This window comes from Anabrus simplex, chromosome 3, assembly GCF_040414725.1.
Source record: "Anabrus simplex isolate iqAnaSimp1 chromosome 3, ASM4041472v1, whole genome shotgun sequence".
NCBI lineage: Eukaryota > Metazoa > Arthropoda > Insecta > Orthoptera > Tettigoniidae > Anabrus > Anabrus simplex.
Window position 1 is genome coordinate 435,874,154 of NC_090267.1, and position 26,362 is coordinate 435,900,515.

A 26,362-nucleotide genomic window follows, 5' to 3' on the forward strand; every position below is an offset into this window, starting at 1 on the left:
GGATCGTTTTATAATTCAGCTATCATACCTTAGTACTAGAAAACTTTCTATAGACTTTTTATATTCTATTTCAAAGTTATATTTCTTCTCTTCATTTTTTTGGCATTTGTGTTTGTCATGTACTGCTCGGATAATGCTATCTTTCAAACCCTGACTCACGTAATGAATTTTACTGCTTTCTTGCTAGTAAAGCACATGTCTGATAAACATAACCTCTCACTGTTAGAAACTACTTTCAACGTTATCTTTCTTACATAGGTCTGCATAATAATATATTCTCTTCATGCCTTTTTGCGTTTGTCATGTCCTGGTAGGATAATTCTATCTTTCAAACCCTGACGTACATAATCATTTTTGCTGATTTCTTGCTAGTAATGCAAATGTCTGATAAACATAAACTCCCGCTGTTAGAAACTTCATTTAACGTTATCTTTCTTACACTGGTCTGCATTATAATATATTCTCTTAATGGCTTTTGAGATTGACATGCCCTGGTCGGATAATGCTATATTTCAGAAAATGTTTTGCGAAGTAGAATAAGCACTATAAAAGTACTGGCAGTCTTCCAGTTTACACAGTGTGTTCACTGTGCTCCACGTAGCAACATCTCCAAGCGTGCACATCCGTAGGTAATAATATTTTCAATTATCGTGAAATTATTTTTCATTTGTTTTCTAGTATATAGTGAGGATCCTTTAGATGAAATTAATGCTCTAGGGCAGACTGCTTGTCTTGAAACAAAGCGACTTCGGGACTTGCCACTTCACCAGCTCTTCCCCATTAAAAAATTGCAGAAGGTAACGACTCGATGCAGGAAACGAATCATCTGCACCTGTGATGACTTTACTGTTTTCCTGCCTGTACGTTTCAATACACTATCAGAAGGTGTAATCGAGTCTCTAAACAGTCGCAGTCTGTTCCTTGAATACTTGAGTATTCATAACGAAGCCTACCTTGTTCGATTTACAGAAGGAGCTATTGGTTGAAGTTGCTCTGTAGATAGTCTGCTATGTTTTTCCTTGTATGTATCCTATAGTAATGTTACACTGAGCATAGTATATGTTCCTATCGTGCTAATCATTTAATCTTGTAATTAATTTGATTTACATAAACGTCTACTGTATATATATCACAAACTTAGTTATTTTCCAGCAAAGAAAATAATTTAATTAAAGTACTTAATCATTTAAACTTATTTGTTTTACTATTTGTCTTGGGTTGCGAGTACAACCAACTATGTCAACTATTTTTACTTAGCTGTACAACTGAGGAAGTATGTTTGTGCTATAAACCTGTACAAGGTCAGGCATTTATATAGTTTACATAAACATCTGCTATATGTATTTTTCATGCTCAATTTTATAACTAATTTATGTATCTACTTGTCTAGACTTAATCATTTAAACCAATTTATCTTTGGTTGAGAGTATAACCGACCATGTCGACATCTACCTGGGAGACTATTCGTACCTGTTTCAACACGCATGTGTGTAGTGGACGAATTACAAACCCAAACAACCTGTTAGATCCAAGAGTATTTCTAATATCAAGTTTTCCTGTGGTTTTTCCTGAATTAATGAATATTTATCCTACCATATGGCACTGAAAGTAAATGGTGAATTAGCTTGTACCCTTGTGTAATACAAAGAGAATGTTAAAGTACGTGATACTTTTTACCTGAATACAAAAATGACTGCACTTTATCGTTCTGATAATATTTATGAATGGTATTGCATGCATATCCTAGAAGCACTGCTTACTAAATTTAATAACATTCAAGAGGGGCCGAGTGGACTTGCCCGTGAAAGCATGAAATTTTTATCTATCAACATTTGTTGGTATGATCCACTCAATTCCGGATCAAGTTATATTCCTTTACCTGCTCATATTAGTAAGCGTGATTCTGTAGTAAACATTTACAACAGAGACATCTGTTGCTTTTTATGGTGTATACCTGCATTCCTACAACCAATTCGTGTAAATAAACACCGTCCGGGTGAGTACAAAGCCACCTTTAGCCGATTACAAGAAACACTTAATTATAGTGGTGTAACTTTTCCCATGAAAATGACAGATATCTCTCTCATTGAGAAAAACAATCCAGAGTTTCCTTTTGTGGTTTATGGGATTAAAGGAAATACTGTTGAAGGACCCTTGTATGCAACAATACAAGAGAAGAATTATCATATTCACCTGTTATACCTTTCCAACAACGATGTGAACCACTGTTGTTAAATAACTAACCATTCAAAACTTGTAGGTTCTAAACTTTCTGCACATAAAGGCAAGAAGTTTGTGTGTGATCGATGTTTAAACTATACGAGCAGTCAGTCACAACTAGACAAACACACTGATAATTGTGCTATTCATCCCGCGGTAAAACTTCTTCTTCCAGAAGCTGAAAAGGCATATATGAAGTTTGTGAACATTCACAAGCAAATTCCCGTTCCATTTGTTGTCTATGATGATTTTGAATGCTTTACTGTTCCAATTCAGCGATGTTCACCAGACCTATCTTATTCGTACACTGATGCAGTGCAACATCACATTCCGTTTTGTGTTTCCTATCACGTTGTTTGTTCTTTTGATAGTAAGCGATCATATTTTCGAACTTTCCGTGGACCTAATTGAACAGCATTGCTACTCAATGAGCTTACATTTGCACGGCATATTGAAACCTATTTACACACACCGACACCTATGGTGTTTACTGAAGTTGATTTGCATAACTTCAACCTTGCCATCAACTGTCACATTTGTGAAAAACCCTTCATGCCTACAGATGTCAAAGTAAGAAATCACTGTCATTTTTCAGGACGTTACCTAGGAGCAGCCCATCAGGTGTGTAATTTGCAGTTTCGTGCACCCAACTTCATCCCCTGTTTCTTCCATAACCTTTCAGACTATGACAATCACTTCATTATTCAAGAGTTTGCTAAATTGGATGAGAGCAAATTCTCTCTTTTACAACAAAACCATGAACGGTTTATTTCTTTCTCGTATTGGATAGGAATATTATGCATTCGCTTCATAGATTCTTACAAGATTATGGCTTCTTCGCTTGATGCACTTGTAAACGATCTCCGCCCTGACGACCTCATCCACACAAAGCAGTATTTTCCTAATCCAGAGCAGTTTCAGATATGTGTTCGAAAGGGAATTTTCCCCTATGACTTTGTTAATAACTGGGAAGTTTTAGAAAACACCAAGTTACCCGATCAGTCTAAATTCTTTTCTATTTCAAATCACACCACGGGATCAAACGAGGACTACCAACATGCCAGTCGCGTGTGGGAAATGTTTGACAAAAAGTCACTGGGTACCTATGAAGATTTATATCTCAAAATAGATGTCCTCTTGCTCACCGATGTTTTCGAAAAATTTCGAAACATGTGTTTATCTATCTATCTATCTATCTATCTATCTATCTATCTATCTATCTATCTATCATCCCGATCCTTCCCATTACTTTAGAAGTCCAGCATTATCGTGGGATGCTATGTTACGGATGACTGGAGTTGAATTAGATCTCCTCACTGATGTAGTAATGCTTTTGTTTTTTGAAAAGGGTGTAAGAAGAGATTTTGTTTCACTCAACCAAAGGCATGGCAAAGCTAATAACTTCTACATGGAAAGTTAAGATGCTAAAAACCCAGTGTCTTTTCTTGCCTACTATCATGTAAATAATGTATATGGACACGCCCTGAGTCAGTCTCGCTCTAATAAAAATTTTCGTTGTCTGTCAGAAAAAGAGGTAGCTCACTTTGATATCCATAAAGGAGCCAGTGATCATGAGCAGGGTTATATTCTGGAAGTAGATCTGGACTATACAGCTACCCTTCATGATGCTGATGCTGACTTGCCGTTTTGTGTTGAGTGAAAAGTTCCTCCTTTACCAACATCAAAACATAGTAAATTGTTAGGAACACTATATCCGAAAGAACGGTATGTATTACACATTCAAAATCTAGTCCAATGTCTCATGTACGGTCTGTTGTTACTTAAAATCCACCGGATAGTAGCATTCAAACAGCGTCCTTGGCTAAAGCCTTACATGGATTTAAACACCTACAACCGACAACGTGCTACTAGCAATTTTGAAATTAATTTATTTAAACTTATGAATAATTGTATCTATGGTAAATGTATGAAAAATGGGCGAAAATATAGAAACACACATTTGCTTAACGCATGGGAAAGTGGATGGGGAATTCGGAAGTACATTTCAAAGCCAAATTTTAAATCTATACGTGTTATTGCAAATCATCTTGTAACTGTAGCAAGGTAGGAATCCCGTGCAATAAACCCATCTACTTAGGCATGACTATTCTTGATTTTTCCAAATTAGTCATATATAAATTTCACTATGGTTTTGCTAAAGCACACTTTGGAAACATTTCCTTGCTCTACATGGGTACTGATTCTTTTATCTATTTAATTTTTTATTGTCACATGTATGGTGTTATGCGCAAGCACTCAAACCAATTTGGTACATGTTCCTATCCATCAAATAATGTTTATCAGATAATATTAATAATAATAATAAGAATAATTTCGTGTGGCTATTTCTAACCGAGTGCAGCCCTTGTAAGGCAGACTCTTCGATGAGGGTGGGTGGCATCTGCCATATGTAGGTAACTGCGTGTTATTGTGGTGGAGGATAGTGTTATGTGTGATGTTTGAGTTGCAGGGATGTTGGGGACAGCACAAACACCCACCCCCGAGCCAATGGAATTAACCAATGATGGTTAAAATCCCCGACCCGGACGGAAATCGAACCCGGGACCCTTTGAACCGAAGGCCAGTACGCTCTCCATTCAGCCAACGAGTCGGACATGTTCAACAGATTCAATCTCTGAACATAAAAGTCATGGGTCTCATGAAAGATGAATGTGGTGTTGATATCATGATTGAGTTAGTAGGCTTTGCACCAAAAATGTAATCTTATCGAACAAAACAGCATAATGAAAAGGCTAAAGCAAAAGATGTGCAGTCAGTAAAACATTACGCGTTGATGGCAACCTCGATGTTTTACATAAAGGTATTGCTACTCAGCATATTCAGATGCGAATACCCTCCCGTTACTATGAATTGTTTCTTGCAGAACAAGTAAAACATTCTCTTAGTATGTTGGATGATAAAAGGCAGTGGTCCGCTGAAGGTCTCACTAGTTTACCATGGGACTGCAACAAGTAGCTTCTAACAGTCACAAGCTTTGTACATTTTAATAGCTATTTTTATTTTCCTACCATGTAATCATAGGTCTATATGAAATGGTATTATTTTTTGTGAAATTCTTATACATACTGTACATTGAAATATATATACTTAAATACATTATAACTATCTATATGGTGTTTACTTTTTCTATCCTACATTTTCCCATCCTAATCTATTTCTCAGTAATTATACATGAGTTATACCAGTTTCAAAATAAAAACACGAACATTTATCTCAAGACAATTTTATTTTTTACTTTTTACAGTGTTAAAAGATGTCATCAAGGTCACATAAACAATTGTAAACACATCATCAGGTAAGTCTATAGCTTTTTCTCTTTTTACGTCCATGTTTTATTCCAGCACCTGACATCAGCTTGCCCTTCATTGCAGCCGCTACCACCAAAACCGCTATTTTTTTCTAAAACAGAGGCGCCCTTTGATACCACACGTTGTAATGCTCTTCTCAACAGTTCATGGTCTGCAACACGACGCAGTTCTGGGTTGTTGTCCCGTTTACTTCCACGATAAGCTAAATTGTACTGTTTTCAGGCTACATATAAAGCATTAATATCTGGATCACTTCGTGTCAATCGGAGGTCGAGCTTTGTACCAGGCCCACAGTACTGATAGTTTGTCAAATGTAGTTCAAAAGGAAGCGTGTCAATCACTGTATTAATGATTCCACGACCAGCAAAACTCCTCCTCGCTACACGTCGCCTTGCTGTCCTGTTTCGCTTCGCAGCCATGGTATGATGCTACATAATCTTTACACTCGCTCTTATTACCTCTGTGATAAAGTTTTTATAAGCTGACAAGTACGCCACTGTCTCACAGAAGGCTGCCTCGCCGATGCTACTTCATGATGGTCTTGATGTTGAGTGGAGGGCTGTAGTTCCGAAAGTATGCGATATTCTTTCCACTCGTGCGGTACACAGTCCCAAATGTCCTATACTTCGTTAGCAGCAACGTACAAGAAATGCTTTCTGTGAATACTTTAACTCCTCTTCTTTAAACGTATGCAGCTTTTACTTGCAAGCAAAAAATTTCACTGTAGCTTTCTCAATATCACTAATCTCCATGCTGTCAAAACCATCAGACAAAAATGCAGCACAGATAATTCGTTTTCCTCACACAAACAAAAACTCGTCTTTACACAACAACACTTTCTCCCTCAATACATTGTTCTATGTTCTCACACTGTCTTTTAATCGTTTCACTTACTTCCCGGCATGCATTGTAACACAGCCATTCGAATAACTTCCATACATGTAGTAATGACCGTGTTTTATTACCGTAACTGTTATGACCAAGCGTTTGTAGCGAAGGACGTCCCAAGTCATATAAATTAACCAGCTGACATGATGCCGGTACATAAGAACGTAGCCAATCTTTTTCTCACCACCTTTCACAAATATTACATGAGCACCAACAAAATAAGCCTTCATAATCACAGACACGGACTTATAGGGAATATCTCCGTCTTCCCATTTCAATCCTAGACGTTTCCTTAACCATGCTGTTTGTTTTCTGTCTTCTTCAGTGAGCATATGCAGCGGATAGAGTGGTTCAAAAGAAACGCCACTTACACTCGGCCACCACAACGTTGTACAATCCATAAGAGCAACTTCCTTCGGTACAAACATGTTCCCATTCACCTTAAACCCTTGTATATCTACAATCAAGGTTCTCGCCGTATTTTATTAAGACTCGTAGCCGCTTTCACACTCACATCTACCACTCACAATATCTTCTCAAACACTGTCTCTCGGTAACCTATTCGCTCTATACATATACCTCTAGTTACACAAACAAACTCTGTACCATATTGTTTTTTCATGTATAAGTCCTACAACGATCAACAACTGTATTTATTTTCCACCAGTTCGTCATCATGTGAAAGTTTCTTACACCGTTGGCTACCGTCGTAAAACCTTTCCCAACATTTTCCACCACTAACCATTAACATGGTACCTTGGCGGGAAACAGCGGACAGCAGCCATACCTAGCTTCGACTCAACATGGCGCCTTAGCTGGAACCAACAGCCAACGTCCTAGCCACAGTAGCGAACTCTACCGTACCTTTGTTTATTTATTTTTCAACATTTAGTTCCCCTGGTGAAGCCTTTCGCTCTATTTTTTACCGCCCAAGATGGCACCTGAGCGGGAAACAACAGCCAACGCCCAAAATAGCACGTTGGCTAACACCAACAGCAACACATAGCTTCGACTCAACATAGCGCCTTGGCCTTAGCACAGTAGCGACCTCTAACTTTTGTTTTTTTAATTTTTGTACCGTTGGCCACGCTGAACATGGCTTCTTGCAAACACAGTAGAGACAATACGCGACACTTACGGATTTAGCCTTGTTAAAATGGGAGACAATTCGAAGGTGGCACTCCTATTGATTTGACCTGAAAATTCGCGCTAAATTCAAATATAAATCGAAATACATACACGAAAATGGATAAATAAATTACGTCTAGAAAGAAAGTATTATTGAGATATTAACTTCGAAGTTGCTAAAGCAATTCTTGATAAAGGAATAAAGAATTATTTAAAAGGCTAATATTTAAAGACTGAAATTAGACATATAAACAAGATGTGAAATGGACTGCTGTGAAATGGATTGACCTTTCATTTATGCATTACCTTTTTTGCTTTAGCATTCCTGTCTGAACTTTTACGGTTAGACTTTTTTCTCATTTAAAAAACATTGTATCATCACATTAAGACACTTGTCAATAAAAATAACAGCACATTCCTTACACACATGATGCAATGAATTAACATTTAAAAGCTGGAAAAGTTTCCTCTTAACATGAAGCCTACTAACAGAAAGAAAATCTATAAAATCCCGGCTTTAATCTGACAAGAGGGATAAAAGAAAGAAAAGTATGAAAATGCTGTCGATAGTGATGCTTTGAGGAATATTTACGTACAATTAGAGACAAAATGTAACTTACCCTTGGCTGTATAGTCGAGGATTTTTAAAGTCGCTGGCCTGGAAATGATCTGAACAGATCTTATAATTCTTATATAAGCGTAACGTCCCTTCTTTCTTGTACCCTTATCCAAATCACTTCTGTGACATTTCAAAACCCACAGATGACACCTACAACAACATATCGGTACCGGTATTGAAGGTTAACTGCTGCACTATACAAAATAATATGCGTATTATATTTTAAGCCAGTTAAAATTGGGTCGAGCAGGTCAGAAGGTTATGAAGTACTATAAAAATCTCTTTGTCACTGGAAGAATATGTGTGCAAACGCAATATTACTTACATTTTCTTGTCACGAGGCAAATGAAGAAAGACCGCGCATTCCTCTCTACTTCATAATTACTGCAGCCAAACACAGCACATACCTTTCTTCTCATGTTGAGAGGAGATATCAAGGAATGACACACGCTACTATTTAATTATGTCAACTCACTGAACTCTTATGAGATGATCAGTAGTTCTCAGGTCTACCCGCTAGAGAGAGCTCTAATAGCTGTCCCTCGATATCTCGCTGAGTGTCGCGTATTGTCTCTACTGTATTTGCTTCTTGGCCTTAACAAAGTGGTGACCTCTACCTTTTGTTTATTTATTTTTTCAACCGTTGTCACCCTGTCGAAGCCTTTCGCCCTATTTTTACCGCCCAAGATGGCGCCTGCGCGGGAGACAGCGGTCAAAGCGCAAGATGGCGCCTTGGCGGGAAACCAACAGCCACACATAGCTTCGACTCAACATGGCGCCCTGCCGTTAGCCGTTGCCTACGAGATACACAAGGCCGGAAAATGCAGCACACTAGACTTGTCCTCGAGATACTTCCGGCAAGTGCCGCTAGAGTTCGCTTTACTGTTCTGTCTCGCCCGCTCACGTTCGAATATGAAAAACTATAAAAATTCATTAAAACTAGTAATTTCAGAAGACAGCAAACAGATATGAGATCAAAGATAGACCAAGAGCAATTGTTTGACTTACTTTCTACAACGTATTTCTTACAATATGCTTAAACGAAATAAGTAACTCACGAAAGAAGCAGAGAAATCTGATAGCGGGTTTGTCACTTCTTACCGATTCCTTTAATTGTGCCTCAGAGTATCCGATAAGCGGATCGAGATTGCGGTCATTAATAACTTTGGGTTTAATCGCACTTTATCCAATTATCAGCGATCTAATCCTTTTCTCCGCACATCTGATATTTTGACATTCGTATTGAAGCCGCTGTTTGATGAGCGATGTTATTCCCGTTTCGCAAATATTTAGCGTCGTTTCACCGTATTTCTCTTTTTTCTTCCCGTAAAATTAAATTTGTGTTCGCCTCTGTGGTGTAGTGGTTAGTGTGATTAGCTGTCACTCCCGGAGGTCCGGGTTCGATTCCCGGCCCTGACACGAAATTTGAAAAGTGGTACGAGGGCTGGAACGGGGTCCACTCAGCCTCGGGAGGTCAACTGAGTAGAGATGGGTTCGATTCCCACCTCAGCCTACTCGAAGTGGTTTTCCGTGGTTTCCCACTTCTCTTCCAGGTAAATGCCAGGATAGTACCTAACTTAAGGCCACGGCTGCTTCCTTCCCTCTTCCCTGCCTGTCCTTTCCAATCTTCCCATCCCTCCACAAGGCTCCTGTTCAGCATAGCAGGTGAGGCTGCCTGGGCGAGGTACTGGTCTTCCCCCGACCCAAAGTCTGGTGCTCCAGGACACTACCCTTGAGCGGTAGAGGTGGGATCCCTCGTTAAGTCCGAGGGAAAACTCGACCCTGGAGGGTAAACGGATGAAGAAAGAAGAAGAAAATTAAATTCGTTCTAACAGGAATAAAGCTCCTAAATGACCAATTTTAGCATGCTTTTCAATTTGGTTTGCTTTTTGTTAAAGTTAGGATACCGTAAAACTTTTTTCTGCTTTCATTACCCGTATCCTACTTCTCAATTTACAAATTATTTTCTGTAATCTGGTATTTCATTTTCTCATCCGTATATTTTTTAGATTTAAGAGAGATACTCGTAGACTTTCCTTGATACAGAAACGAGGCTTGTACTCCTTTTTCGTTTGTGGCTGACGTATGAAGATATGGTATGTTCATCGTTATCTGAATCGGAACTTTTATTAAATTTTGATGGCAATACATCATTTTTGGGAGCTGGACGCTTCCTGCTTTTGACATTTTCTTGTTTGTGAAGAGAAGGAAAACAGAAGGAAATTAGATTGATGTGCTTACACTGAAATCTGTTTTATGAGAAGAATTGCTAGGTACCTAAAGAGATCCTACTATATCACTTTGCCTAGAAAAAGTTTGCTTCCATTCCTCCCTTAAACCGCACTCGGAAGGGAAACTATGGAACGTCAATTTTCATGCTTTTTTAGTGTCATCCGAAATAGAGAGGTACACAACAGTGCACCTTCTTCTCAAACTCACAGATACTCACCGACAGAAACAATATTCACAATAAATTGCACAAAATCAACACAGCATCACAATTACTCCGCAATTACCGTGAACACGATCGGGCCGCTTTTTCAGGGACAAATTGGTAGCTATGTCCCGGCCTTGTATATCTCGCAGGCAACGCCTTAGCACGGCGGCGATCTCTAACTTTTTTAAATTTTTAAACCGTTGGTCACCCTGAACATGGGCCATTGGTTTTAGCACAGTGGCGACCTCTACCTTTTGTTTTTAATTTTTCAACCATTAGTCGCCCTGATCAAGACCAACTACAATTACACCAGACCCTAATGCACTAAAAACATGGCGGACATCGGCGTGCGATATGAGAGGTTGAGGGAAAGGTTATGCACGTTTATTCCGAGTCACCTAAAGAAAATATCACAAGTCGAACCTCATGAAATGCAACTCACTAACTCAAAATATGAATAATTAAACACCATAAGTAGCGTTATCGCGTATTGTAAGTCTAAATGAAATTTCAGAGGGGAAAATAACGAAGGGAGATTTATTGTATCAACGTCAGGTTGAAACAACACAGAGTATAAAAATATTTCACATATGAATCTCCGGTCAGCAAATACGATATATAGATATCAACAAAGTACATTATTGACCTTACATGTAACACCACCATTAACCACAGCCCATTATGTAAAACACGCAGAAAATTTCCCCAACAAAATTTCAACCCTCCAAAATCCACCTGTATTGTTGAGTAGGTACAAGCGATATTTGTATGATAAACTCGACCGTATAAAACACTCGTCACCTTAAAACTCATCAGAATTGATGGCATAATTGTATTTTATATAAAAAGAACATAATCCTCACGTTAACTCACGGGAAATGGGGTTAGGTTTAGTTTACGCATGTTCATTGTAAAACGTTGAAAATTAATTAAGTTACATCATTCTTGCACCACCGTTTAAGATTAATTTAGTCTTTAAATCATTAATCTTGGTCATGATTTTCCGGATCTTTCTGGGACTGATTTAATTTTCTTTATAGTAAGGTACGTTGGCTGATAGGGTAAATGCTAGGATAGGCAACATTAGTTTCAACTTCGGAAGTTTGCGCGGCACTGGAATTAGATCACCACCTTCTATAGGTATATGTCTTCCCTCAGAATACATTTGATTTCAAAAATGATAAAATCATTAATGCACACAACTAGTCCTATGATTCGGTTCGAAATTTTCCTTACGAATGCTCTTCATCCAATTTTGCCTTAATACCGGTACTAGGTCTTTTGGAAACGGGAACACTGAGCTCTTACTTACATCAGGCACACAGCACATTGAGCTATAAACATATTGCATAGGTAACTAAAAATAAAGAAAGTACTTTCGGAGAAGGACACGAGAATCAAAATTAACCTAATCACCACCGACATTGTTGGAATAAAGAAGCTCTTTGAGAACAAACAGCTTCTTACGGCACTGAAAGAGGATCTATAATCTTCTTAAGACCATAAATAAATATAATGTACGATTAATAATATTCAAATTTCCGTAAATATTTGGTAACAACACGGCTTACACAAATCAAAACAAACGCATGCTAGCACTCCAGCTGCCGCCATTATGGACAGTTTCGATAGGTCGGTTAAGGTTTGAGATATTGTAGTTGGTCTTGCACAAGACCATCTACAATAATATCAGACCTTAATACAAAAGCAACATGGCCGACGCATCGGTTCCATATAAACATCAAAATCAAATCCAAAATCTCTTTATTTGCTAATGAGGTGTCTACCTCGGTGGCAAATGGTACACTAAAATACATTATTGTCAAGCACTAAATTTTAAATTAACAGGAGACGAAGAAAATTTTCCTAGAATACAATATTATACAATTTACGCTAATAATTTTTTCTATTAAACACACACATCATCCTTAATAAATTGATATTGTTTATAAAATTCTACTTATAATATCTTACAAACATAGTCAACTCATATACAGTACGGTAGGTGAAATTACTTCTAATAATACTATACAACTGGTGTAAGATTAAAATTAACACTGAATTTATTTACATATTTATATTTTACCCATTTTGGAACCTAAGTAGCATAACGACCTGCTGCGTCTTAACCAGAGCCCCTTTTGCCACCACTTTTCAGAGTTCCTGAAGGGCCTTCACAGCTACCGTAGCGGTCCCAGGGCCCTCGAAGTCCCCACTGTACTTCACCCCTACAGGCAGTCCCCTACTTGGGCTGTCCAAACTCCTTAGACCAGGGGATGGAATTAATTTAATCACACACATTTATTATTTACAATATCCTGCACTGGTCGAATGCCCTCTAACATTTAATTTATTATCTCTGTTATTGTTTATTCTCTTCTTGAATATCTGTACAGATTTTGGAAAAGGATCAAACACTACCCCTGGTAAACTGTTCCACTCCTTCACTCCCTTCCCAATGAAAGAAAATTTACCCCAATCGCTTCTGCTAAAATTCCTTCTAATTTTGTACTTGTGGTCAGTTCTACCAATATAATTATTTTCCAACCGAAGCCTCTCATGGATATCTCCCCATGCTTCTTCTCCTGTATAGGCTCTATATAATCCTATAAGTCTAGTTTTCTCCCTTCTCTTACTTAAAGTTTCCCACCCAAGTTCCTTTAACATTTCTGATACACTACTCTTTCTCCTGAAATCCCCTGTTACAAACCTTGCTGCTTTCCTCTGCACACCATCTAGTTCTTTTATTAGGTATTCTTGGTGAGGATCCCAAACACTGTTTGCATATTCCAATAATGGACGAACCATACTTAAGTAACTTTTTTCTTTTAATTCTTTGTTGCATCCTTTAAGTAGTCTCATTATGACATGTAACGATCTGTATGCTTTCCCAACAATGTCATCAACATGACCCTTCCAGTGCAAATTACTTTCAAATCTCACACCTAAGTATTTGCACTTGCCATCTTTTGGGATAACTACCTCATCCAAAGTATATTCAAATTCAGTTTTAAAGCTCCTGTTTTTAAATGTTGTAACAGTTGATTTGCCTCCATTAATCTTCATATTATTTTCTTCAACCCATTCTTGGATACTGTCAAGGTCCCTTTGTAATTCTGAACAATCCTCAATGTTATTTATTTCCCTATAAACAATTATGTCATCTGCATACAATCTTATTTTCGATGTTATATTGTTCCCTAAATCATTTGCGTATATTAAGAAAAGTAACGGACCGATTATACTACCCTGTGCAATTCCCTTCCAGACTTTCTCTTCCTGTGATATATTATTTCCTACTTTGACTTTCTGAACCCTTGAATTTAGAAATGTTCTTATCCAACGTATAACCCTTACATCCAATCCTATTCCCTCCAATTTCTTTAATAATATTCCATGTTCCACTCTATCAAAGGCTTTGGAAAGATCTATGGCTATGCAATCTAACTGGCCTCCTGAATCTAACTGATCTGATATGTCCTGCTGAAATCCCACCAGTTGTGCCTCGCAAGAAAATTTCTTTCTAAATCCATACTGGCTCCTCATGAACTAATTTACCCCAATCGCTTCTGCTAAAATTCCTTCTACTTTTGTACTTGTGGTCAGTTCTACCAATATAATTATTTTCCAACCGAAGCCTCTCATGGATATCTCCCCATGCTTCTTCTCCTGTATAGGCTCTATATAATCCTATAAGTCTAGTTTTCTCCCTTCTCTTACTTAAAGTTTCCCACCCAAGTTCCTTTAACATTTCTGATACACTACTGTGATACATAAACATAACCTTTTGATTATCGTATTGAGTTGCTAAGCTGACAATAATAACGAACAGAATACTTTACTTTGGGTAATATATCAATACTAATCTAGAAATAACCTATACATTTATTTAGATAAGCGATATGTGGATAATTCAAAATATAAATATTTTCTACGAACTAGTATGGTAAAGGATATAGGTAATATAGGATTGTATTCGAAAATAACAATCCTGGGGGAATATTTGATGCGTTTCAATTCAGTCAATTAATTAATCAATCCCCAATGATCCGAATTAAAGGCTGTCGTCCAAGTGGAAGATTACGTATCAATTGTCTGCCTAGTCTTTACTTAAGTGATTTCAAGGAAGTTGGAAATTTATCTAATTGGTGTAGATATAGTACGGGGCACACTTGGTAAATTATTCCAGACCGTAATTCTCCTTCCTATAAATCAGTACTTGTTTTAGAAATACATTTATTTGAATAACCTTTCTATTACCATACGCTTTTAAATATATGGTAATAGCCTACCTCGTCCAAGAAATTTGTTAGAGACATAACCTTGTTGCGAATTTCAATTCTCTCATAACAATGATTCTGATAATGATCCACCAAACTGCTGCATCTGTTTCACTTCAGATAATCAATAGGAGAATCAATTCGAAATTCTCTGGTAGATTATGCATTTTCGTATAAAGCACTTTAACACCTAAATCGTTGGCAACATAAATACGTACTGTAAGTGACAGTATATCAGTTGATACTATGTCCTCTAATTTAACAAAAAGAATGCAATCTTCATTCACAGATAAACAATTTTATCACTTTTTACAACCTCAAAAGGTATAGTAATTGAGAAATGTACTGGGATTAGCACCAATACAGAGTTTTGGCCTTATCTGGAAGAAAAACAGCTCATTAGGTACACGGAACACATCCTCTCTATTGAAAAATGTATCCTCGAATGTTTTAATGCACTCTAATAAATTACGTGTAGCTACGAAATCGTCACGATGCATTAACTACACTTGATCTGAATGTAAGTGCATCTGCTGTAATATGAATTACATCCAGGCATGCAATACGATCGACACGTCCTAACATATCAAAATAGTTTTAAAACCAAATTTTAGTAAAAACATCACTACACTAGCGTTTCCTAATCAAACCAAACGAACAGAAAAAACTAAACAGATGTTTCGCACATGCTCATGTTTACATTTGAACAAACCGATCGAGGCGCCATTTTAGCTACTATCGATAGCTGCATTAAGGTCTGATATTTGGCTATTTGGCTGCATTAAATATATTAAATATATTGTAGTTGGTCTTGTTATGAGCTCTACTATCGATAGTAATCGACAGTTTTCAAAAAGTGGAACGAATCATATAATTATGCATGAAAATAGAACATTCACTGAACACAATCCACAAAAAAAAAAAAGTAGAAATTATAACTATTTCATGTTATGTAATTTCTGAAATTCAAATCGGAATCACTCATAAATCTCTTTAGTGGCACGTCCGAGACATTCTCGAGCTGCACGCGCTTGCCCATAACGGGACCACCCGATAAATTCTCGTTCAGCTGTAGTGTTCATTTTGCGATCAACTGACATTTTCTCGGGTATAGTTATATCTTTGGAAAAAGTTTTACAGCATTCTCAACAGATGGCAGAAGAGTTTTCAGTTGCTTTCGTGAAGCCTTTATCCTAAAATTTGTCTTATCTTCTCTCGCCTATAATTTATCCAATCTCTGGCTCACCAGCTGACAAGGTAAACAGAAAAGGCGAGCGCGTAACGGAAGAAATGTTTGTCTGATGACAAAATAAGAGACTCGCCTACATCAAAGATGAATCTCTAAATGATATTGGTAATTCTGATAGTAGTGATAGTGATTTTTACGCATGATGACCTGGTATTTCTAATGAATGTGAGGAAGATATTTTGTCGGAAACAATGGTGATGGTAGATTTAGAACATACATTCGTGTGGAAAAAATGTAAGCCTGTAAATACTTAACGATCTAATATAATCCCATTTGCGGGATATTCTGGTGTAGGGATTGTATTACAGTATTACCGGAGGTGAGTGCAATTGACAGTTTCGAACTTTTTCCACACTCATTGCACTTAGCTAACTTTTTATCCTCACTACGCCTAAAGCACTTCCAAACGTCAGGTATCTTCCTTTTGGGCTTATTTACTGTATATGAGGTTCACAATTTTTAACTGATATATTAAAGTTACTACCAAACCGTGAAACAGGTGTACAATTTCTGTTAGTGCGAAAAATAAGCCAATAAGGAAAAAACTATCGTCGACTATCGATAATAGGCAACTGACTATCGATGTCAGACGATAGTGGTCGCTATCGATAACTATCGATAGTTTTCCGCCTCTACCCTGATGCTTTTGCTGGCAAGATGTAGTGTTTACAGTGCACTATGTCTTCTGGTATGGGCTATATCAAATTTGTTACTTTCATTGACCTGTCTCAGTCTCATCCTTGGCTTTGACAATATGAAAGTGACTGAGGTATGAGTGATGCTAGTAATACCATTCCTTATGCAGCCAGTCCCTGATATGAATGGTGTGAAAATATCGCTCATAGGGTCGGTTGGTGCTGCATTTCAGTGGGCTTGGCAGACCGATATGTAATAGCAATGGCTGGCTCAGTGAGGAAAGCAACGGGAAACCACCTCACTCCTCATTTCCCAAGTACGCCTCTTCAGTGACGCCTAGGCTGTTTATGACAGCTGTTGGCGGAGCTGCAGAGGATCAAACCAGCCTTCGGGCTGAATACCCAACATACAACACACATAGTCACCCTGAACATGGCACATTGGCCTTAGCACAGTGGCGACCTCTACCTTTTGTTTGTTTATTTATTAATAAGTCTGTTCGACTTTTAAATCCTTACATGATCTGAGTTCAGACCGGCGTAAACCAGGTCGGTTTCTATCTTTATAGTGGATGAATATTTTAGTACGAAAGGACCAAATATTCAAAATAATTCTTAATTTAGAGTGATAAATATTATTACTACTTTGGCCCAAGATCAGTTCACTGCTGTATGTCGATTTCTTTTTTCAAAATTTGCTTTACGTCACACCGACACACATGGGACTCATGGCGACGATGGGATAGGAAAGGGCTAGGAATGGGAAGGAAGCGGCCCTGGCCTAAATTACGGCACAGCTCCACCATTTGCCTGGTGTGAAAATGGGAGAACACGGAAAACCATCTTCAGGGCTGTCGACAGTGGGGTTCGAACCCACTATCTCCCGGATGCAAGCTCACAGCCGCGCGCCCCTAACCGCACGGCCAACTCGCCCGGTTGTACCGAGGACAGCCTGCCTGAATAATGGCGGGAATTAGCTGGGGAGTCAGATAACTTTCTTCTTTAGCAAGGCGTTTCTTCCGGTTCATAAATTTTCTGATATTAGGCCTAGTGGTACGTAATAAACTGGGTCATCATAGTATTCGAGCTAATCAATCCCTACTTTGAGGCACTGATTGGAATGAGCAGTGCGCATATTTAACGGAATAATGGCGGAAGAGTGTTCACGGCTGTCTGTGGCCTAGTCATTCCAGCTCTGAAACTTCGGACTCTTCGATCGATACCGAGGCACTGTTCGTTAAAAGTGAGAAAATGTGCGGTTTTTTATTTGATCGAGTATTTTATATGATAACATTGCTTTTAATCACTACTTTCCTTCTGACGATGGCCTAAGTTGACTTCAGTTAGGAAATCTACAAAGTTAGTCTTTCTGAGAATCCCGTAGCGAAGCACGGGTACATTAACTAGTGATATAAATAAATTAAGAAAGTCAACTATTCTTCCACGAGTTGTACATTCGGCATAAATGAGCAGTAATAGGTACCGGTAAACGGTATGTACAATACGGTATCTGACTGCCCTCATCTGCTCCTTTTTGACGAAAAAGACTTATCGTAACGGAATCCTGGGCTAATGCCGTTTAGCTAGAAAAAGTTATTGTCAGTTCTCTTGAAATAAGTACATACAAGAAGTCTTTAATTTGCATTAGGAAATTATCGGCATGTAAAGAAATGCAATATTTATGAGTGTAAGCATTACGACTAGTATGATGCAATTTGGGAATAGAAACAAAACGTCCGAACATTCGCCTATATAATAGTGAATGATAAAAGTGTTTACTGACGGTGATGGCCGTTTAGTTGCGTAACAGATACTTGATCAAGATAAGAGTATAAGCATTTCTGCTTGTTAAAGAAAACTTTCATTTAGCGATTTCGTAAGCCACTACAGATATTTAAACCGAGAACTGCCGTCCAACATACTGACAACAGGTAAACAGCCTATATACATATTAAAATACCATACTGTGACTACGTGAAAGTGGACGTGGCCTTCGAAATCGCAGTACCACAAGTTCACTCCTTACCCGAAAAGAAAATATTGAATACTGTAGAATACAATATACGATAATAGGCCTACCTATCGTATAGAACCGAGTATAACATAATCTGAGGCTTGGAAGCGATAGCAGATATTTTCTCCTCAGTTATACCAGTTGTGTTTTCAAATGCATTATCGATACGGTACCTGTAATCGAACTGGATGTTCATCACCGTTACAACTGGTAGTGACCCCAGAACGTCCTGAGTTCGAACTCTGTCCGTATATCTTTTTCTTTGCCGCTTTTCCTACTCTTTGGTGCGATGTGGGCGAATAACGCCAACACTAAGTGAAGGGCTGTATTCACTATTATACATTTCTGTGGTGGTTGGTAGTACCGTATGTACTGTATGAAGTTGAGAGTGTAGGGGCAAACACAATCACTTGGTCCCGGAATCAGAGGAATTAACCAGACGCGATTAAATTTTCCAGCCCGGCCGGGAATCGAACCCGGGTCCTCGACGCTGACTATTCAGCCAAGGAGCAATATGCGACTGCTATAATTCGGCCTTTTCTATTTTGTATGGTTTTCTTTACCCAATTTTCGTGATGGAGCGCAGTAGCGGCGATTAGGTGGTGGGGGGGGGGGGGGGGAGGGGCGGGAAGCGAAAAAATGTTCAATATTTATTCCATTTTGGCTTGCTGGAAATAGGACGTAGGCCTATAAGAATTATTTTAAAAAGCTATTTGTACAAGCCCTGTTGTCTTATCAGCTAACTCTTCCCTTTATTTTCTTTAATTATTAAAAAAATTATCATCGGAAATACACACAAAATATCGTTCGTCCCGGCTAACCGATTTGTATAGGGCCACAGCAAGTTGTGGAGACTTTGCTTGTGCTGTGAAAGGAAATTACTAGGAAATTGAATCTAGCAAAGAAGTCAGCTAAGGATAACATGATAGCAAGCATAATACAAATTTTAGTGAAAAATGGAAGAGTATGTATAGGTACTTTAAGGCAGAAACAGGTTCCAAGAAGGATATTCCAGGAATCATTAATGAACAAGGGGAGTGTGTACGCAAGGATCTTCAAAAGGCAGAAGTATTCAGTCTGCAGTATGTCAAGAGTGTTGGTTGCAAGGATAATGTCCAGAGAGAGGAGGTAACTAATACTAAAGAAGTATTAAAATTTACCTATGACAACAATGACATTTACAGTGAGATAAAATTAGGAAAGCAGCTGGAATTGATAAGGTTTCGGGAGATATAGGACTAAAGACAATGGGTTGGGATATAGTAGGCCTACCATATTTGAAGTACTTATTTGATTATTGTTTGCATGAAGGAGCTATACCAAATGAATGGAGAGTTGCCATAGTAGCCTCTGTGTATAAGGGAAAGTGTGATAGACATAAAGCTGAAAATTACAGGCCAGTTAGTTTGACATGCATTGCATGTAAGTTTTGGGAAAGCATTCTTTCTGATTATAGTAGACATGTCTGCAAAATTAATAACTGTTTGATAGAAGGCATTTTGGGTTTAGGAAAGTTTATTCCACTGAAGCTCAACTTGTAGGATTCCAGCAAGATATAGCAGATATCCTGGATTCAGGAGGTCAAATGGACTATATCGCGATTGACCTATCTAAGGCATTTGATGGAGTAGATCATGGGAGACTACTGGCAAAAATGAGTGCAAATTGGACTTGAAAAAAGAGTGACTGAATGAGTGGCTACATTTCTAGATAATAGAACTCAGAAAATTAGAGTAGGCGATGCTTTATGTGTCCCTGTAATAATTAAGAGGGGGATTCCTCAAGGCAGTATTATTGGACCTTTGTGTTTACTAGAAAATAGAACTCAGAAAATTAGAGTAGGCGAAGCTTTACCTGTCCCTGTAATAATTAAGAGGGTAATTCCTCAAGGCAGTATTACTGGATCTTTATGTTTTCTTATATATCAATGATACCGGTATATGTAAAGAAGTGGAATCAGAGATAAGGCGTTTTGCAGATGATGTTATTCTGTACATAGTAATAAATAAGTTACATGATTGCGAGTAACTACAAAATGACCTTGATAATGCTGTGAGATAGACAGTAGGCAATGGTGTCTGTCTGTTAGGTCATCAGCCCAGAGGCTGGTTGGATCCTCAAATAGCACCATCAAGGGTTATGCGGTTATAAGGAAACCCCAAAAACCAATGGTAGCACCAAAATGCGGCGTACTAGGCAAGATGAGGAGTGAGGTAGTTTGCCATTGCTTTCCCCACTGGGTCAGAAAGTACTATTGCAGCACGACTGACCCTGTGAGCAACACCTTTCATAACACTCAGATGAACTCGTCATGTTCTGAATGTCAGTACTTAGCACTACCCATACCCCAGCAGCTTCCATATTGTCACAGCCATGGATATTGACTGGGACTTCGGTGGAAACTACACTTTACTCTGGCCTGTGCCAAGAGATGGATGTAAAAGTACTGTATCCATCAAGAAATGATGATAAATGGGGTCAAAAGTCAGGTTGTGGGTTTCACAAATAGGAAAAGTCCTCTCAGTTTTAATTACTGCATGGATGGGGTGAAAGTTCCTTATGGGGATCATTGTAAGTACCTAGGTCTTAATATAAGGAAAGATCTTCATTGGGGTAATCACATAAATATGATTGTAAATAAAGGGTACAGATCTCTGCACATGGTTATGAGGGTATTTAGGGGTTGTAGTACGGATGTAAAGGAGAGGGCATATAAGTCTCTGGTAAGACCCCAACTAGAGTATGGTTCCAGTGTATGGGACCCTAACCAGGATTACTTGATTCAAGAACTAGAAAAATTTCAAACAAAAGCAGCTTGATTTGTTCTGGGCGATTTCCGACAAAAGAGTAGCGTTACAAAAATGTTGCAAAGTTTGGGCTGGGAAGACTTGGGAGAAAGGAGACGAACTGCTCGACTAAGTGGTATGTGAACATTAAAACAAGAATAATAGTTAACACCACCTTTCCAATACTTATCTTTCCTTATATTTAAGAAATAAACATTACAACAGGCATTGTAAGATGGGACATGTTTCGCTTAACAGTCGTAAGCATCATCGGTCGAAAATAAATCTTAGCCTAAAGTTAGGTCAGGGCCCTGAACCTAGTGTCCTTAACATATATGGCACCCTAAGAATCAACATTTATATTTAGAAAATGAAAATAGGCTTAAAACTAGTGTGAAAAAACATAGAATGTTACAACATGGCTAAGAGAAAAAACACAATCGAGTTGAGACAGAGGATAAGAACAGAAAGTACAATACAGAGCTGGTAGTGAAATAATTAAAATCATTAGGATATCATTGTTACCAGTCAGTCAATCAGAATATGCAAACATAAAAACAAGAGTGAAAATATATAAGAGTGTTCATCATGGCTGAGTTAGAAAAAACACGTAATCATGTTGCCAGAGGTTACAAACATAAGGTACAACATAGAACTGGCAGTGTAATAATCAAACTCATGGCTGCCAGTCAGTTAATAAGAATGTTCATACATAACAAAACATGATGGTTACATTCTTTTAAGTGAAGAAATAATTAAATCCCACTCTTGTATAGGTACGTGAGAACGGGCGAGAGAAATCATATATTGTAGCAGACATGGAGTAGTAACACTTCAAACAGGATTGATCACGCCTGAAGCCGCTTCATTTTTGCTGGGAGTTCAAGACCAAAACGGAAAAGAAAAAAAATAAGATGCCAAGTGCGTGAACTGAAATCTGAAAATGGAAAGAGGAAAAAGATGTACTCGGGCCTTGAAAATAGGGTGTTCAAAATAGGATACTAAGATCGCCTACCTCTTATGTTGGATGAGAGTTGACTGGAGACATTAGCCGTTCAAGGGGGTCTGTTAAATTTATGCCCGTTGCTGCGTGTATTGTATCTGTGTGCTTGCCTAGGTGGAGAGTAAGTTGGGACGGGAGGGGTAGGCGCAACAATGAGAGTGCTGGAAGCTGGTGGCGGAGTTGTATTATGGGGAGGGGGGTAAGGTGGAATCTGTTATGACGACTGGAGGGGTATTTAAAGGTTTATAATTGAAGATTTTTGTGAAATTGTTATGATTTATATTAAGATTAGTGAGTAAATTGGGGACTTGTTCAATTAATGGGCTGTTGTTCTCAGGGACATCATTCAAATTATTATTATTATTATTAAAATGTTGATCCAAGAAAATGTATGTATTTTCCAATTCAATCATTAAGCTGCTTGTATTTACATATTTTATAATGTGGAGGTCCTGACCAATTGTAGAATAATTGTGGCCGGAATCCCTCATGTGGTTGCTCATGGCAGAGTACTTTTTATGCTTTAAGGCATTATAATGTTCCAAGTATCTAGTTCTAAAACTGCGGCCAGTTTGTCTGATATAAGAACTTGCTATATGCTCTTGAGCGCATTTTCAACCTCAAGCCATGTAATTGGTGGTTCAGTTGTGCTTCCTCGACTTGGCTCTCCTCTATCCGTTGTTATATTTTCTGTATCTCCATTCAGCAGCTTTTCGAAATAGATCTTAAGTTCTTGTTTAATTTCTCCTTCTTCTTGTGCCAGATTTCCATCACCACGTTCTATTGCTTTTATGGTCTTTTGATCCTTTCGCTTGTTTTTCACTACTCTGTATAGCAATTTCATATTTCCTCTACTGCCCTCTTCCAGTTTGTCTGCAAACTCATTCCATTTCTTCTCTTTTTCTTCTCTTACAATGTTCTTTACAGCAAGTTTCTTGTTCCTGTATACTCCTTGAAGTCTTTGTATTTCTTGTTCATTTCGTTTTTGTCCCTGTTTTTCGTTTTTCCTTGTCCAGTGCCTTCTTTATTTGGTTTCTTTCTTTCACCGCTGTTTTCACTCTATCATTCCACCATGGCGTCTCCTCTTTTCTTTTCATAGAACTTGTAACTCCACATAAGTTTTTGGCTTCTCCCATATAGGTGTCTTTGAAGGCCTTCCACTCTTCATTAATGCTGGTTACTTCACCCTTCGGCAAACTCTGTTGAATCCTTAGTTTGTATTCTTCCTTTATTTGGACTTCTTGCCACTTCCAAGTTTTAACCCTTGGTTTTTTCATAATAATTTTCTGCGTTTCATTAGTCTTATGTTTGAAATCTACTACCAACGATCTGTGGTCACTCACTAGGGATGACCTTTACATCTGTGATGTACCTGCCACCATCTTTATTCGTGATTACGTAGTCAATCAATGTTCTATACTGGCCATCCCAACTGTACCTTGTTATTCTGTGACTGGCTCTTTTTTTGAAGAATGTATTTTTGATTATAAGATCATTTCTTCTGCACAGATCTAATAGTTGTTCTCCTTCTGGGTTCCTTTGTCCAAATCCATGTGGACCAATGATGTTCTCGTACCCAAGTCTGTCGACCCCAACTTGTGCATTTAGATCTCCAATAATAATAATATTTTCCTCATTAACTGTATCTTCCAGGTCTTGCCAAAATTTCTCTTTGTCTTCCTCACTGCAGCCTGTCTGTGGGGCATACACTTGTATGACGGTGTACTTAGTGTTCTCCAGTTTCATGAACATTTTAATGATTCTATCACTTTCGCAGATAACTTCAGCTGTAGCATCAGTCCCTTCATTAATTAAGAATCCAACACCATTTTTTGCTACCTTCTCCTGTCCACTCCAGTATAATTCATATCCTCCACGAAGTGTCTTACTTCCAATCCCTTTCCATTTGGTCTCACTTAATCCCATTATTGATATTTTTCTTCTATCCATCATGTCTAGGAGTTCTTCTACCTTTCCAGTTAATGATAGAATGTACATAGTTCCAATTTGGTATTTGGGTCTCTTTTTTATTTGGGGTTTCCTTTCAGAACATTGTATATCATCAGCCTTACGGTCATCATACTTTACAATTGTCTGAGAGGTCAGTCCGGTCTATAATCTTCTTTCCAAGGCTCTTTTTCTTATTGAAAGCGACTGTACTCAATACTCTCCTGCTGACTTGCTAGGTCTAACGCATAAGAGGATTTTCTTTCAGGGTTTACTCCCTTAGCCTTTGAGGATGCCGTCCTCGTCCTACAAGGCAGTAGGTTCCATCTCTACACCCCAGAAGGATGGGTTGCCTCTTCCACCATCTCCACCGTACCGAAGTCCATCTTCTCCGCCGTAGATGCCGTTGAGGTCTTCACCCTTAACCCAGGGCAAGGGCCCTCCATATTTATGACCCTTGGAGAGAGGGCGTCCCAGTATTTTAAAACCCTCAGGAATTGGGCCACCTGTTGGTCCGCGGGTTGTATTGGTTATTTCAACCAGCCCTACATACTGTAGGGGCCCCCTATCTGCCACCTAGGGACGCGCTCTGTAGGGGTCAGGTTCCCCTGGTTACTTATTGGAAGTTAACCCCACCCACAAGGAGTGAGGTCATTTGCAGAGTACTTGACTACTGTTATGTTAAATCTACTACTCCAGAAGGTGCTATTACATATCAGTCAGTCAATCCTGTTAAAATATAGGCCATAACCCACAACAACTGACCCAATGAGTGTCACTTCCATGTTGTTGTTGTTGTTGTTTGAGTCATCAGTTCATAGACTGGTTTGATGCAGCCTTCCATACCACCCTATTCTGTGCTAACCTTTCATTTCTACATAACTGCTGCATCCTACATCTGCTCTAATCTGCTTGTCATATTCATACCTTGGTCTACCCCTACCATTCTTACCGCCCCTTACACTTCCCTCAAAAGCCAACTGCACAAGTTCAGGGTGTCTTGTGTCCTATCATTCTATCTCTTCTTCTCATCAAATTTAGCCACAACCATCTCCTCTCACCAATCCGAATCAGCATCTCTTCATTCATGATTCGATCTATCCATCTAACCTTCAGTATCCTTCTGTAACACCACATTTCAAAAGCTTCTATTCTATTTCTTTCTGAGCGAGTTATCATCCGTGTTTCACTTCCATACAATGCCACGCTCCAAACGAAAGTCTTCAAAAACATTTTTCTAATCCCTTTATCAATGTTCGAAGTGAGCAAATTTCTTTTCTTGAGAAAGGCCTTCCTTACTTTTGTGAGCCTGCATTTTATGTCCTCCTTACTTCTGCAATCATTAGTTATTTTACTACCAAAGTAACAATATTCATCCACTTCCTTTAAGACTTCATTTCCTAATCTAATATTTCCTGCATCACCTGACTTCGTAAGACTGCACTCCATTTCTTTTGTTTTGGACTTATTTATTTTCATCTTGTACTTCTCACCCAAGACTCCGTCCATACCATTCAGCAACTTCTCCAGATCTTCTGCAATCTCAGATAAAATGACAATATCATCAGCAAATCTCAGGGTTTTGATTTCCTCCCCTTGGATTGTGATTCCCTTTCCAAATTCTTCTTTGATTTCCATTACTGCCTGTTCTATATAAACATTGAAAAGGAGGGGAGACAGACTGCAGCCTTGCCTCACCCCTTTCTGGATTGCTGCTTCTTTTTCATAGAACTTGATTCTTATCACTGCAGACTGATTTTTTTATATATTGTAGATAATTCTTCTCTCTCGGTACCTGATCCCAATCACCTTCAGAATCTCAAATAG

At 38.4% G+C, this 26,362-nt stretch overlaps 1 protein-coding gene across 6 annotated transcripts in view; it reads left to right on the forward strand.

Annotated features, from left to right (window-relative positions):
* The first annotated feature begins 529 nt into the window (after nt 1-529).
* Tmlh (Trimethyllysine hydroxylase) overlaps nt 530-26,362 on the forward strand; it is a 121,707-nt gene continuing 95,874 nt past the window's right edge. Inside the window, exon 1 of one of the 6 annotated variants that reach the window (XM_067143481.2) lies at nt 530-629. Coding sequence is in view for 1 of the 6 variants with exons in the window: in XM_067143478.2 (XP_066999579.1) it covers nt 19,884-19,927 (44 nt within the window). In the remaining 5 variants the exon portion in view is untranslated. Of the gene's footprint in view, nt 630-18,162; nt 18,278-18,322; nt 18,717-19,875; nt 19,928-26,362 lie in introns of those variants that run through there. The other 5 variants (XM_067143480.2, XM_067143483.2, XM_067143477.2 and 2 more) reach the window with 5 other exon arrangements.